The sequence below is a fragment of the Lampetra fluviatilis genome, chromosome 53, assembly GCF_964198595.1.
Source record: "Lampetra fluviatilis chromosome 53, kcLamFluv1.1, whole genome shotgun sequence".
Taxonomy (NCBI): domain Eukaryota; kingdom Metazoa; phylum Chordata; class Hyperoartia; order Petromyzontiformes; family Petromyzontidae; genus Lampetra; species Lampetra fluviatilis.
This window is the reverse complement of record NC_136327.1, coordinates 1,658,372-1,672,249: the sequence shown is the minus strand read 5'-3', so window position 1 is coordinate 1,672,249 and position 13,878 is coordinate 1,658,372. Positions and strand designations below refer to the sequence as shown.

General features: G+C 56.7%; 1 protein-coding gene across 1 annotated transcript in view; it reads left to right on the top strand.

The window, feature by feature from the left end:
• The window catches only part of LOC144949273 (DNA-binding protein RFX7-like), a 107,255-nt gene extending 95,019 nt beyond the window's left edge, over nucleotides 1–12,236 (top strand). The window contains 4 exon segments of the mRNA XM_078879193.1: nucleotides 769–1,010; nucleotides 2,181–2,468; nucleotides 3,654–5,240; nucleotides 5,242–12,236. Coding sequence (XP_078735319.1) covers nucleotides 769–1,010; nucleotides 2,181–2,468; nucleotides 3,654–5,240; nucleotides 5,242–7,389 — 4,265 coding nt within the window. The 3' untranslated portion in view covers nucleotides 7,390–12,236.
• Nucleotides 12,237–13,878: the final 1,642 nt, after the last annotated feature.

The window sequence follows — 13,878 nt, the reverse complement described above, 5'->3', positions numbered from 1 at the left end:
GTGAGCACAGCAAACTCTTAACATTCGCCGGTTTTATCATCGCGTTTTTTTGCGTATTCGCGACACATTCATTGCAGTGCCGTGTGGATCGTGAGAGCGTGAGAATTATCCACGCGACTTTCACCGCCCTCCCTCTCTCTCCGCTCCGCCTTCCGCGCTCTTTACACGCGAGTGCTTGCAATCACAATGTTTTGAAATTTCGCGCGGAGTTACCGAATCGTTAACGTTCAAGTGACGGTGTCGGGGGCGAGCGTCGGGCGTGAGTGCCCTGGTCCGGGAGAGTAATGGAGATGGGGGTGTGTTGTGCTGAGGTGAAATTTGAAAGAGTGCATCATGCTCGAGAAATAGAGAGCGATTCAGCATCCTTGGCTGCAAAAACAAGGGTGGAAATCTTGTACAATTAGTTCAACAAAGAGGGAGTGACGACGCAGCACTGCAACCCAATTTTTCTCCCATAAAGTCTACTTCTTGTCGAATGCGGTTTTCGCACAACACGCCATTTGCCAGGAACGTAAGCAAGGTTTTCCTGTATTCACTTCCGCGTTCGTGATATACTGATTGTATGTATGTATGTGTGTTGAACTTCTTTCGCACCTTACGTAGCCAACCGTGCTAATCGGTGGTGCGGGGGCTGGGCAGCAAACTAGACACAACAAGCAGCTCTTGTTTGTTGTCCTTCCCCGCACGTCCGATTGAGTTGAACAGTTGCTGGAATAAGTTCTCTCTTCTTTCTCCGCATTTTATGTTTCCGTGGGCCCTGCCAAGCAGGCCTCAAGCACTCCTCCCTGTGCCAGCCGTCGGCGTTCTTCAAGCCGTCCGATGGCTCCACGATCCAGCTGGGCGCCGTGCCCGGCGCTGGGCAGCCCGTCGCGGCAGGAGGAGGTGGTGGTGGTGGCGGCAGCGCCGCCATCGGGAGCGACGCCAAGCAGCAGTTGCAGCGCAAGATTCAGCAGAACTCTCTCAAGCGGCAGCAAGAGCCTAAGCAGCAGCAGCTGACCAATGTATCACTGGTAAGTCGCCTTGTGGTGCTTACCCCGCACCTCCGATTAGCACGGCTGGCTACGTACGGAACAAAAGAAGGAGTTGCATCAGTACACACGTGACTTGGTCAAGTGTCAGTACCCTTGTGAGGATGCGACAGTGTAGTCCATTGTCCCTACATTTATGGCAGGACCGTAATTGAATGGTTGTGTGCCGAGTAGGGTTGATCATCGATTGTCGTGTGTTCAGTAATTGTTTTCGGAATCTATTGATTACAGAAGTCATGGAATCGGTGGTTGGATTCGGTTTAATTGCAGCAATGATTGAACCGATTTTGGCACACGCGAGCGTTCAACCCGCACGTCCCCGCGCGTGCCAATCGGCAGCAGTCGTAAGTCACCAGCGGCACTGCGTGATATGTTCAAACAGCAGGCATAAACAAAGACAAATGTCCCCCGTATAGCCTTAACAGACTGTTGGGGCAAGTGCTCTTAGCGAGCACCTAATGATGGCCGACACTGTACCACACGTGGGGGCGGTGGCCAGCACCTCGCTCGGCTGCCTTTTGTCTCCCCAGTGGCGATCTTTACACATGGTACAAGGTACTCATTTGAGGCTGAGTCGACCTAGGGGAAGTCAAGGACTGGTTCAGATTTTAGTCGTCGGTGAGCAGGAACCAAGGTTCATAGCGCAGCGAGTTAACCGCTACACACACAAGCTGGACTTAACCTCTTTTTTTTCTTTTGCATAACGATAACAAATACTGAAATTAACAACCATAGTGCTGAATGATATACATAATACAAAAATACAAAATATGCATTTGTAAGGTGCATTTCATCCTTAGGTCCCAATGCGCCCTGTGTATGTTAAGCAGGAAATGAACAGAAACCCACAGGGTAAATGGCCACAACTAGGGGGTGAAGGCCAGTTTAAAGAGGTGAATGTTCAAGACAGACTTAGACATATCTACCGATTCTGATTGTCTTACTAGCAATAGGCAGAGAGCGTTGCAAAGCCTGGAAGCCGCACTGGAAAAAGGCCGATCACCCCAGGAAATGGTTCCTTGACCTCGGAGAGCTTAAGAGGAATGTGCGATTTGAACATCTCGGGGAGCTCGCTGGAGATTGACACGTTATCCAGTTCCTGTGATAAACATCGTGGAGCTTAAGCACTGCACTGCCACTGCGTGTCGACAGAAGGTGGGCGGTGGTGGTGGTGGCGGCGGCGTGGGGGCACAGCCCAGGACGAGGACCCCGCAGGTGACCGCCGCGGTGGCCCAGCCCGCGCCGGCGGCGGCGGCGGCGCCGGCCGGGCACCCGGGCGGCACCGCAGAGGCCTCGCTGGCGGCGAAGGGGCGGCCCCCGCCGGGCGACGTGAGCGTGCGCGCCACCTGCAGCGTCGTCAACAACGCCACCTGCGCCAGCCCGATGATGCTGTCGCCGTCCATCAACTTCGTGCTCACCGCCATCCCCAGCAACTTCCAGGTGACGCTCGGGGGAGCGCGTCGCACCCGCCGCCCTTCACGGCGAGGGTGGGGGTCACGAGGGCAGGGCGCCAGCGTGGCCGGGTCGGGCTGGTGGGTTTGTGGTGTTGGCGACGTGGTTTTTAAAGGTGTCGGGGCTAAAGTGGGAGGATCTGGTCGGCTAGTTCGGTTCAGACGGAGGGATAAGCTGCGGGTACGCCTGGGCTAGGGTTAGGCTACGGTGTGCTCCCATCTCCGTCGTGGTATATTACTCTCTCCTGCAGCCGCGTATATGGGCTCTCCGCTATTGGTGCTACAAGGCGATGGAACGTGAGGATGATCCCAAAGTGTACTAAAATAAGTCACGAGCGTTCAGGCCAATGAAAAGAATGCAACTGGTGAACGTTAAAATGTCAGGCCCATTCGTTGTTGGTGCGTTGATCCTTTACTTACGATGGAGATGCGTTACGACGACCCCATCGTAAGTCAAAAATATCGTAAGTCGAAGATGGCCTAGCCTACCCAGGAGTCTTAAAGAATGGTGATAATTTAGCAAAACAGAGCAATTTACAGTACCGTACTGTTTAAACTATATACTGTATGTATTTATTAATTACAATACTGTATTGCACAGTAAAATGTAAAGTAAAAAAACAAGGTAAATTCTTAGCCTACCTATATGAACTGCAATTTAATAGAAAGTTTTTTCAGGAAACAATCCTATCTGCTATAAAAACTTTTAACATGCATTTTGTCGTATAGCTATCGCCATCGTAAGATGGAAATATCGTAAGTCGGACCATCGTAACTCGGGGACTATCTGTACTGTGTTATCTCCACGCATCTGTTAAGCACGCGGTCACAAGGTGAATTTTCATGTACCTATGCATATTGATGCAAAAACGCCATGCTTAGTGGAAACCCAAGGGTTCTGTATTCCTTGATGACCAGCACTGACGCTGAACTCAAGTGTAGTGAGCCCCCCCTCCCAGTCACATGGCGTTTCAAACTACTACTACTACGAATATTTTTATATTACCAGCTAAGGTCCACTGAGCTATACATTTGGTCATCACAAATGTATAACTCAACAAAGTCCTTGAACCCATCCCGAGGCTCACTCTCATCTCTCCACTCCCCAACCTCCCTGCCCTAAACCCCACAACCATCCCGCCCCCCTACCCCGCCCCCGATGTGCTTGCTGCAGGTCAAGTCCACCAAGTCTCTCGTGCCTCCGCAAAGCCCGGTCCTCACTCCCGAAGCGAAGCGCCTTCCCCAGAACGTGCAGGTGGTCGCACAGCACATGCAGCTCGTCCAGCAGCAGCAGCAACAGCAGCAGCAGCAGCAGCAAAACAACGGCGGCACCAACGGCGCCGGCAGCAACGGCAGCGTGACGCCGTCCATCCTGTCGAGCAGCCCGATCGGAGACCGCGTGGGCAAACCGCGATACCCGCAGATCCTTCCCAAGCCGCTGGCGCCGGCGGGCTCGTCGGGCGGCTCCATCCAGATCAGCACGTCCACGACGGCCGTCATCCTGACCCGCAGCAGCCCCGTCAAGCCGCCGGCGGTGTCCTCCGCCGCCTTCTCGTCGTCGTCGTCGTCGTCTTCGACGTCGTCTCTGTCGTCGTGCTCCTCGTCCTCCTCCTCGTCCCCGTGCGTCGCCGCCTCCGTCGCCGCTTCGGCGCAGTCGCCCAAGCCGAACCACGGCGGCACGGCGCAGCAGCAGCAGCAGCAGATCGGCATCGTCAACATGATCGTGACGGCGGCGGCGGCGCAGGGCAAGGCGCACACCGGCAACACGCTCCGCATCGTGGAGTGCTCGGCCGGCGTTGGCGGCAGGGCAACGGCGGCCGCGGTGGCCGAGGGCGCCTCCGGCTCCAGCTCGGCTCCGTGCTCGCGTGCCACCACGCCCGGCGCGCCGAGGCCGGCGGAGGCGAATCGCGACGGCCCCTCGCCCGGCGGCGCCGAGCAGAAGCGCACGCTCGTGCCGCGGCCGGCGTCGCGTGCGCTGCCCGCCTGGGCGGAGAGGGACAAGGCGTCGGCCGGTGTCGCCGCCGCCGCCTCCCCCGTCGAGGAGGAGCGGCGGGGGGCTGTGGGACAGCCCAACGGGCCCCTGGCGGGCCGGCTCCCGTCGACCGGCGCTAAGAAGCAGTGCGGCGGAGCCGTGCGCAGGTCGCCCACGGTTAAGGCGACGGCCCGGAGGAGCGCGCCGAAGAGTCCGCGCAAGCGCCTGACGGAGCCGATGAACATGCAGCAGCAGGCGTCGCCGGTCAAGCGAGCCATGCGTGCGTGGGCCGCGCCCGCGGACGGCGGCAGCGGCGGTGGCACGGCACAGGATGGTGCAGACATCCCCGTGGCCAACAACGCCAGCGCACCTGCTGCTGCTGCTGCTGCTTCTGCAGCCACCACCTGCCCCTCGCCCAGCGTAGCGCCGGGTGGCGGCGGCAGCGGCAGAGCGTCCGTGCCGTTCGTGGTCTCCGTGTCGCTCGCGCAGCAGGACGATGCGTCTCGCAGCGAGGCGGCCGGCGCGGGGAACCTGAAGCGAGAGTCCGCGGAGGCGCCGTCGCCGCCGCCGTCGCAGCCCAAGGTGCAGAAGGTGCTGTCGCCGGAGCCTGCGCCGGCCGCCTCGGCGCAGCCCCACAGCCCGGCCCGGGACGAGAATCTCCGGCTCGCCGAGCCGCACGACCAAACGGCGGCGGCCGCGGCGGCGGCGGCGCTGCTGGCGGCCGTCGCGTCGCGCAGCGCGTCGAGCAAGCTGTTCGAGACGCAGGCCGGCGCGGCGGGAGGAGCGTACGGGGGGGGGCGGCTGGCCTTACCCGCACGGCGACGACGACGACGACAAGACGCGCGACAGCATCGTCGAGGAGCTGGTCGAGCTGGAGGAGCAGATGGCGCTGTCGAGCGCCGCGTCGCTCGCCTTCGGCGGCGCGGCGACGCCGTACGGCACGGGCGCCAGCACCACGCCGTGCCCGACCCCGACCCCGACGCCCACGCCGTCGCTCACACCCACCCAGGAGCTGGTGTCGCTGCTGCAGGGGGCCGGCGCCGTCGGGACGCCGTGCTCGCGGCCCGGCTCGCGCATCATGCTGGTGGGGACGCCCGTGGAGGGCCCGGCCGCGACGGGCGGCGGCTGCGGCGGCGGGGGGTGCGGCAGCGGCCACTCGAGCAGCTGCGGGGGCAGCGTGCCGCCCAGCCCCGTGGACGGCCGCCACTCCTTCATGTTCACGCCCATCAACTCCGGCGCCGGCGTCTACCCCAACGGCGGCGGCGGCGGCGGCGGTGCCGGCGCGGCGTCGAGCGGCGTACCCAAGCCCATGCAGCGGCCCACGGCCACGCACGCCAGCCTGCCGTGGCTCAGCAAGCCCGAGGCCGGCGGCAGCGCCGGCGCCGGCGGCGTGGCCCAGGGCCTGCTGGCGGCGGACGGAGACGGCGCCAACATCCTGCCGAGCTACCAGGAGTCGCTGGACAACAAGTTCAGCAAGTCGCACGCGTTCGGCGTCCCGGGGATGTCGTCGGGAGCGCCGGCGCAGCGACAGTACCCCTGCGGCCAGGAGCCGATGTCGGAAGCGCATTTCTCCCTGTTGCACCAACAACACCAACAACAGCAGCAGCAGCAGCAACTGCACCGGCAGCTGCGGCCGTCGACAATGGTGCTGACTAACGGCGGCGGGCGTGGCGCGAGCGGCACGAGCGCCAACCTGCACGAGTCGTTCGCCGTACCCGCGCCGCTCGACGGCAAGGGCTCCGCCGGCGGCGGCAACTGCTCCCTGCTCTACCGCTGCCAGCACAGCCCCGCGGCGCAGCGGCAGAGGAACCTGAGCGGCAGCCTGGGGCCCGTGCGAACCCGGCCCAGGCCCGGCGCGGTGTGCGGGGGGCCGCCCCTCGCCGCCCTCTTCAACCCGGAGGTGCACGCGGCGTTCGCGGCCGGCGGCGCGGGCGGCGGGGACGGCCCGGCCGGGGCGGCGGCGGCGGGCCCCGGGCAGGCCGGGCGCAGCCACTCGGTGCCTCTGTCGGTGATGATGCAGACGCCCTTCTCCGCGACGTGCAGCAAGCACACGCCGACGTCGCGCAAGATCGAGAACGTGCTGCTCAGCAAGCTGGAGGGGGCCGGCGGAGACGCGGGCCGCGGCATCGGCATCAACAGCCTCCCGTCCAACTACAGCGCGCGGCGCAATCTCACGCAGATGCTCGAGACGCCGCCACCGCTGCTGCAGCACCAGCAGCAGCAGCAGCTCCAGCAGCAGCAGCAGCAGCCTGCCGTGCTGAGTCCTGGCCCCAGTCCCCACAGCCCCAGCCCCGTCGCCTTTAAGTTTCAGGAGCACGGTCACCACCACCACCACCACCAGCATCACCATCTGCATCATATGCTTCAACAGCAGCAGCAGCTGCAGGGATTTTATCAGATGGGAGGCGGCGTACAGTGCCACGGGGTCACCGAGCAGAACGTGGCCGCGCTTACCCCGACGCCGACGCCCACCCCCACCGGCTTCGCCGCCGCCGACGACGACGACCACGTCGCGGCCCCGGCGTTCGCCGACTTCGTGTCGTCCCTTCAGGCCGCGCCGGACGGGCAAGCGGAGCCGGCCGCGGCGTGCGCCGAGATGTACAGCGGCGGCGACCCGGAGCGCGGCGGCGTCGCCGACGGCGGCGGGAACGGCGAAGGAAGCGACGACGGCGGCGCGGCCAAAGCCGGAGCCGACTTCGTGACGGGCCTCGGCGGCATCGGCGACCTGGACTCGAACCTGTTCTTCGAGCAGTGCAAGGCAAACTGCGCGGACGCGCCCGACGGCGAGACGACGATGGTGGACATCAACGACCCGATCTTCCAGGAGCTGTGCCTGGATCCCGGCGACGCCCTGAGCCCCGGCACGACGCAGGCGGTGGCCGCCTCCTCCTACGAGTGGATGGACGGCAAGACTCAGACTAGCATCGGCAGCATGTGACTTACGGGGGGGTGCGGCGATGCCGTCGGGAGCAGGAGGAGGAGGTTGTGTTGTCGTTGATCGTTGTTGGTTGTGGCGGCGGGGGGTGCGAGGTGGGACTCCTCCGCAGGAAGAGAGGGAGGCACCGTCCAAGACGGGTTTTTAAATGCCCCCCTCCCCGATGGCTTTGTTGCGCCAACACTGCACATTAAGCGTTCGTGTTGTCAGTTTAACTGCTGTAATTTGTTGTATTTTACCTAGGGGGACAGACAGACTTGCTGAATTTTTAGGAGTTGAAATACCGATTGGGATTTTGGTCAGTTTAGGGTTTCTTTTTTTATTCAGTTGAAGTTGTTTTTACGTTTTGGTTTTTCTTGTGTCTGAGAGGAAAGTCGACCGGTCCAGAACGAAAAACAAAACTCGCACATACGGTCGGAGAATCGCTGATGTCCGTACGCACAGTGGGCCACGTCACACGGTGTTTAGCATCCAAATTACACGGAGAGCGGTGCACTTTTTAAACTGTTAGCTTTGAATATCGATGAATTCAACATTAGTTGCAGGCAACAATCTGGCATTTCTTGATTAATGTTAAATGTCTGTGGCACCATTTGCCGCAACTCTTCTCCCTTGTCAGTCGGTTTAACACGCAGGCTTCCCACGTTCACTTCACTCCTTGTGCAAGGCACCTTCTGAGGAGAGAGGGAGTCCTATCTCAGAGTGATTCACCGATCTTTATGAACACTCTTTGATGTCCAATGAAATTGCGGTGCAAAGAGGGAGAGAGAGAGAAAACAACAAACCGCACGGACGAAATGCTGTCGGATACGTGCTCACTATAACTGTCCCTCCATGGCGTGTAGATGCCCGTTCAACTTGGCTCCCATCCCAATCTGATCCACCAACCTGACCTCCGGGATAGTGGACGGCCATCCGGACGGTCAAGGCACGATTCTGCGCGTCGCAAACCTCGGACGCGTCATTATTTGGTGGAAGGGGCACTCCACATCTCTCACCCGTTGCGCGTCGTTAACCTGATGCGCTTGGCCTGCAACCAGGCTGGCCGGGTAGCCGATGTGGGAGGGGTGAGATCGTGGCCGGGTTTTGCGCTGTCCACTCTTGGGGGGGAGGAAGTTGTGAACCCTGTTGTGTGACGTCATTTTCTAAAATTAAGGCCCGTCGTGTTCTTTCAGATGTTTAGCATCGAATTCCACATCTTGAATCACGCGCTACAAAAAAAAACGAATATTGGTGCCCGTTTAACGTCGGGTAGCCACAGGCCTCGCCCCGTCTTAAGTGGGACGTTCGTAACGGGAATCTCACCCGGTGGGGTAACGGACGAGCAGTCGTTATCGCTGTCCGTAAAGCCGCAAACAACGTGGGGTTGGTGTTGGTGAACCTCTGCACTGCATTCCCGCACGACGCGAGCGCCTCCTGAAGTGAACGGAACGGCGAGAAAAACCTGCAGGAGCCACCAGGGGCCACAGGTCCACGACTGACTCTTGTAACTCGGCTGGCCATTCACAGACCTCGACTCCAATCTCCCCCCCCCCCCCATTGTCCGAATTCGATTAAAATTATAGCCGATTTAACTCGTAACGACACACTCCCCCGTTCATTTCCATTTTTAAGACGTCCATTGCCCTCCCATTCCCGCCCCCCCCCCCCCCCCCCGTATGCGTGGTGAGATTGTGTTGTACACATCAACTGATAAAACAGCTTTTATATAGAGTAGGTTTTTAATTATGGTTTGGATTACGTGTATTATCATTTGTCAGGAAAAGCACGGCAGCAGCGGCGGCAGCAGCAGCCACGACTGCTGGTGGTAACGGAGAGTTCGCTGGGTGGGCGGTGACTGCGTGCGACCTGGCGTGACGAGGCCTTCCCGTGATCGCGGAGCCTCTTGGTGTCTTGGATGTTTATTGCGGGAGTCCTCCGGGGCTTTGGGCCACGTTGAGGGCAGTGACGAAGGAGGAGGAGGAGGAGGGGGCGCCATTGCAGCCTTCGTACCAGCTGATCGGAAGCTGAGCCGTTCGTCCTTCGAGTAAACGTTCCCACGGGGGCCGCAGCTGGCGACTGGCATTTGATGCTTGAGGCGTCCATCTTAAATCGTTTGTACATTTCAGTCGGTGAGACGGTGTAAGATGGCCTCCCCCCCCCCCACACAGCGGTGTTGTTATCTGCCACTTGTACGGAAAATAACTGCGATTACACCCGAGAAGAGCGACAATACGTCACGGGTAGACATCTCGTGGCGGCTCGAGTGAAGAGAGCATTGGGCCCCACCCTCCTTTCAGTCCACAGATGTGGCCCAAAGCCCCCCCCCCCGTCTCCTGCAACCGTGTTTGACCTTGATGCTCCCACAGCTTAAAAAACTCAGTCGCTACTGGCAACGAAAACACATTTTTTATGTTTTGTTTCTTTTATATAATATAAAGTGTCTCAGTACTTTTTTTAATCTCTTTAGAGTTTAATAATCGTGACCTTGTTTTGTTTTTCATGTAAAACGTGAAATTTGCATACGGCAAAAAAATCATTATTTTGCACTAGTCATCTTTGTAATTTGCAAAACGAAAAATTTTGCCATCGAATTTTTTTGTTAGGTCACAGTGTACCGACTTCTCTCATTGGATCGTAGGTGTCACTTGGTTCTCGGGACACACCTGGTCGCTAACGCTGCCACGTTCACGGGCAGAAAATGCATTTCCAGGTGCTTTATTAATTTGACCTCTTTGAATTCAAGTGCAGCCGTTTCTAATTCGCATTTTTAGAAAGTCGGGAGACATTTTGAGGGAAATTTTCCAGCCTGAGACTGACCACTTACGTCGCTCTGACGGTGGCCCTGTGGATATATCATGCTGAGAAATTCGCTTTTCCTCAAAACCAGCACACCTTGTGTCCAGATTTCAAGCGCTTTGAAGTCAATTTTTTTTACATTAAAAAAAATATATATACTAAACTGTCAAGGCGGTTTCTTTTTTAAGTGGCATTTGTGGCAGCGGCACAAGTTAAACGTTATTGTCAATGATGCAAGCTGCAGGCGTACGAATATCAATTGTTAGCCGTCGTGTAGAGTTGGGTTGATAAAACACGGACATCTCGTGATAGACCCGCACATGTTCCACTTAGCAGCATCGTGCGTGAACTTTCATCGCCGTGAGCAGTTTGGCGTGGAAGCCACAGTTCCCCAAGTCCCAAGGATGCCCTGTCATTTTTAACAGGGCATCGTGTACAAAATGCACCACGGGCTCCAGAGTGAGTGATACAAAGAAAAGACCCCGTTGCAATATTTGCAAGTCTGGTTTTCTCTTTTTTGTTGTTGTTGTTGTTGTCTTCTTTCCTGGAGTCATTAGTGCAACCTTGACCCGTAAAATGTAACAGCGGCTGTACTCAATCAATAAACGAGACGGTTTATCCTGCATAAATAAGTTTGAAATCAACTTCATTTATGTATAAATATGACCGAACTCAAGGCAGTTGGGCTGCTGAAGATGAGGCTCGTCAAGCAACAACAACCCAGCGTGCTACAACTCTTATTTGCGGATGACTTGCGGACATCCTTGAATAACGTCGAGAATTTGCATTGTAGGGGTCGGGGGGGGGGGGGAGCCTTCTGTTGCATCGCGCCACGACCATTTCGGCGTCCTGCTGCAGCCCAGCCAAAGGGGGACCCCCCCTCCCCAGAGGCAGCTGCCTCTACGCGGCACAATGCATACGCAGCAACGGCCTGCAAATGGGCATGAACCTGCTGATCGTGGGTGATGTTGCCACGTGCTATTACCCGATTTAAAGTAACTTAAAGAATACATTTACTAATCTGCCAAATTTGGACCGTGGCATTGGCACGCATGGCCTACTCCCGTTTCTCATGGCTGCGGTGGCGAAGATGCTAACTACCTCGCCTGGTATACTGGAGGTCGTGTGGCGCCTGCTGTATATACAGGAGGTCGTGTGACGCCTGCTGTATATTTATAGTTTGTGTGGCTCTCTCCCCGTGGTCGTATGGATATTTCTCCGGGTCCTCCGGTTTTTCCCTCCACGTTTAGAATCAACATCACCACGCGTTTACAGTGTTTGGCTGCTGCTATAAATGTCCACACGATAAGCCACAACTTTGTTCAACCGTGATTCATGATGGCCCAGGTCGCTTCTAAAAAAGAGCTACGTAGCTCAGATGGGGCCTTGCCTGGTAAAATAAAAAAAGAGTTCAGCTTTATACGTGACGTCACGGGGGTTTGACCCGCGGCGGGAGCGGCGTGCGAGCTGCCACCACGTCCATGATGGGCCCTGCCACGGGGCGTCGTCCCCGACCCGTCGAGCCCCGACCCTGGCCATCCCACCGCTGCGCGAGACGTCAACCAAACGCCGCGGGAGCGTTCGCTCCCCCCCCTCCCCACACACTCGCGCGTAGCCATTTGTTCGCGAGGTTTTTCCGAAAGGGCTTTAAAACTTCCTGTTTGTCATATCTCAGGCCAGAGGGGAGCCCCGGCAATTTTTGGGATTTACACAGCACGCACACATACACACGTGCGCACGCGTGTACATCATTGCATGGAGTGATTTGTATACAGCCTCCAGTTCATCATTTTCCACAAAGCCGAGCTGCTTGTTATTTCGTGTGGCGGACTCGTAGGTGCCGTGCATGCAAGGTTCTCGGTTGCATTCTGCGCTTGTGCGGAGATTCTCATTCTTGACATTTTTCTTCATTTTAAACAATGTCCATTATTGTTTGGCATGAGAACGTCACCACGTGCCACCACAGATGTAACCGCAGTGACGCGGCCGACGCTGAGGGATTTGCCGCTTGCAGCCGGCCTGCTGTACGCAATATCCCGGTTTCCAGATGAAAGGAATAAACACAGATCCATTGGCCAATGCAGGTAACAAGATTGGCAGTTTAAGAGGCTCATAAATGAGAATCCGCGGTGTGGAGTGGTTTCACTGTGTACGTCTATCATCCGATGTGTAATAGAATGGTGAAAATTACTTGGCGTGTGACCGTGTGGACATTGAGATTCTGGGTGGAACGGAAACAGGTTTGGCAGACGCAAACTTTATCTGTTTCCCCCACGCATTTCGGCCACCGCTCTCCACGAGCTCGGCACCCTTGCACGGGATGGAGAGACACGCGTGCTGTGTCTTGTGCTCACACTTCAGAATCTTTATTTACACTGGAGGAATCCGGTGAGCTCTAAAGCTCTTTCCCCACAGATGTCCAGTTTACAAGACCACCGGCGGCAGATCCAACGGGGGGTGGAGCAGAGAAAGTACGGAAAAATGTGTTAAGTTAGAAATTTCAAGACACACCCCAACCTTATTGGGATGTTTCAGCTGTGGCGGTTCATCTCCGAAACCTGCCGTGTAAGTCACGTGACCACAGTTGCAAGTCACATGACCACAGTGTTACCCTGAAAAAGTTTTTGCTTTATCACACAGTCAAGTCGGGGGTAGGGAAGCAGGACTCGGATAGTGACAATAATTAATAGCAGAATGTTTAAAGACGGCGTGAGTAATTGGCTCTCGGACTGTATCCAAACACAAATTAAACTGAGTCACCTTTGTCCACTCAACATTATACCGATGGCTGCACCACAGCGAGTCGATGGGCAGGGCGCGTGTGTGCAGGGCGCGTGTGGTGGGGTCAAGTGCGGGTAACCCCCCACCTCTTTTCCGACAAACCTGGCCAGCATGGAAGAGTAGGCCAAAATACCCTCTTAAAAGTTCCCTCCAGTAAAAGCTCTTCCATCCAGCATTGGCGTAAGCAAGTAATTACAGGGCTGCCTGTTTATCAGTGTTGTTTTAAAGTTAACAATGCTATAAGGGTAGTTAAAATATATATATATTTTTGCAAAAAATATAAAAATTACACGTAAGTTTGAAATAAGGCGGCATCTCGCCTGCAACGGCGGTTTGCTCACCAAACCCGCTCGCTGCCCTTCAAGCGCCAAGCTCGCTGTGGCAAAGCGTCTCTCGACCCTGCGTGAGGCCACGCGTCTGTGAATGTTGTTGGTAATATTATAGTCGCAGTCCTGAGGGTGGGAAACCAGTTTCTGATGTCGCCCTAAAAAACCTTGTCGACATCGAATAGCCAAGAGGTGGCCAGGAATGACGCGTTGTAACTTCTCACCTTCCACAAGGGCGAGAAAGCTGAAACTTGGCTTAACTATAATCAACTCTCTATTGCTTATAACTATACAAATCTCGAAAGCCTTATTTAAAACACACGTATACAATCCCCGTCGGTGAACCCACGTGATTTCAAGTTCAAGTTCATTTATTAGCTATAGCCCTGTGAGCCATTCGGCTCTTGAATCGGGTGCAACCGCAACAAACAAAAACATGAACAAAAAAACATCTTAAAGTGAATGCAGGGTGGACACTTTGAAAGGTTTGAGACGCGGAATATATACGCAGAGGTTACCGGATGTGTGTGTGTGTGTGTTCAGCCTACACGCGTGGCCCGTCTCGCACTCGCCACCACCGCTACGAATCGGCTCCATTGCCACGTGT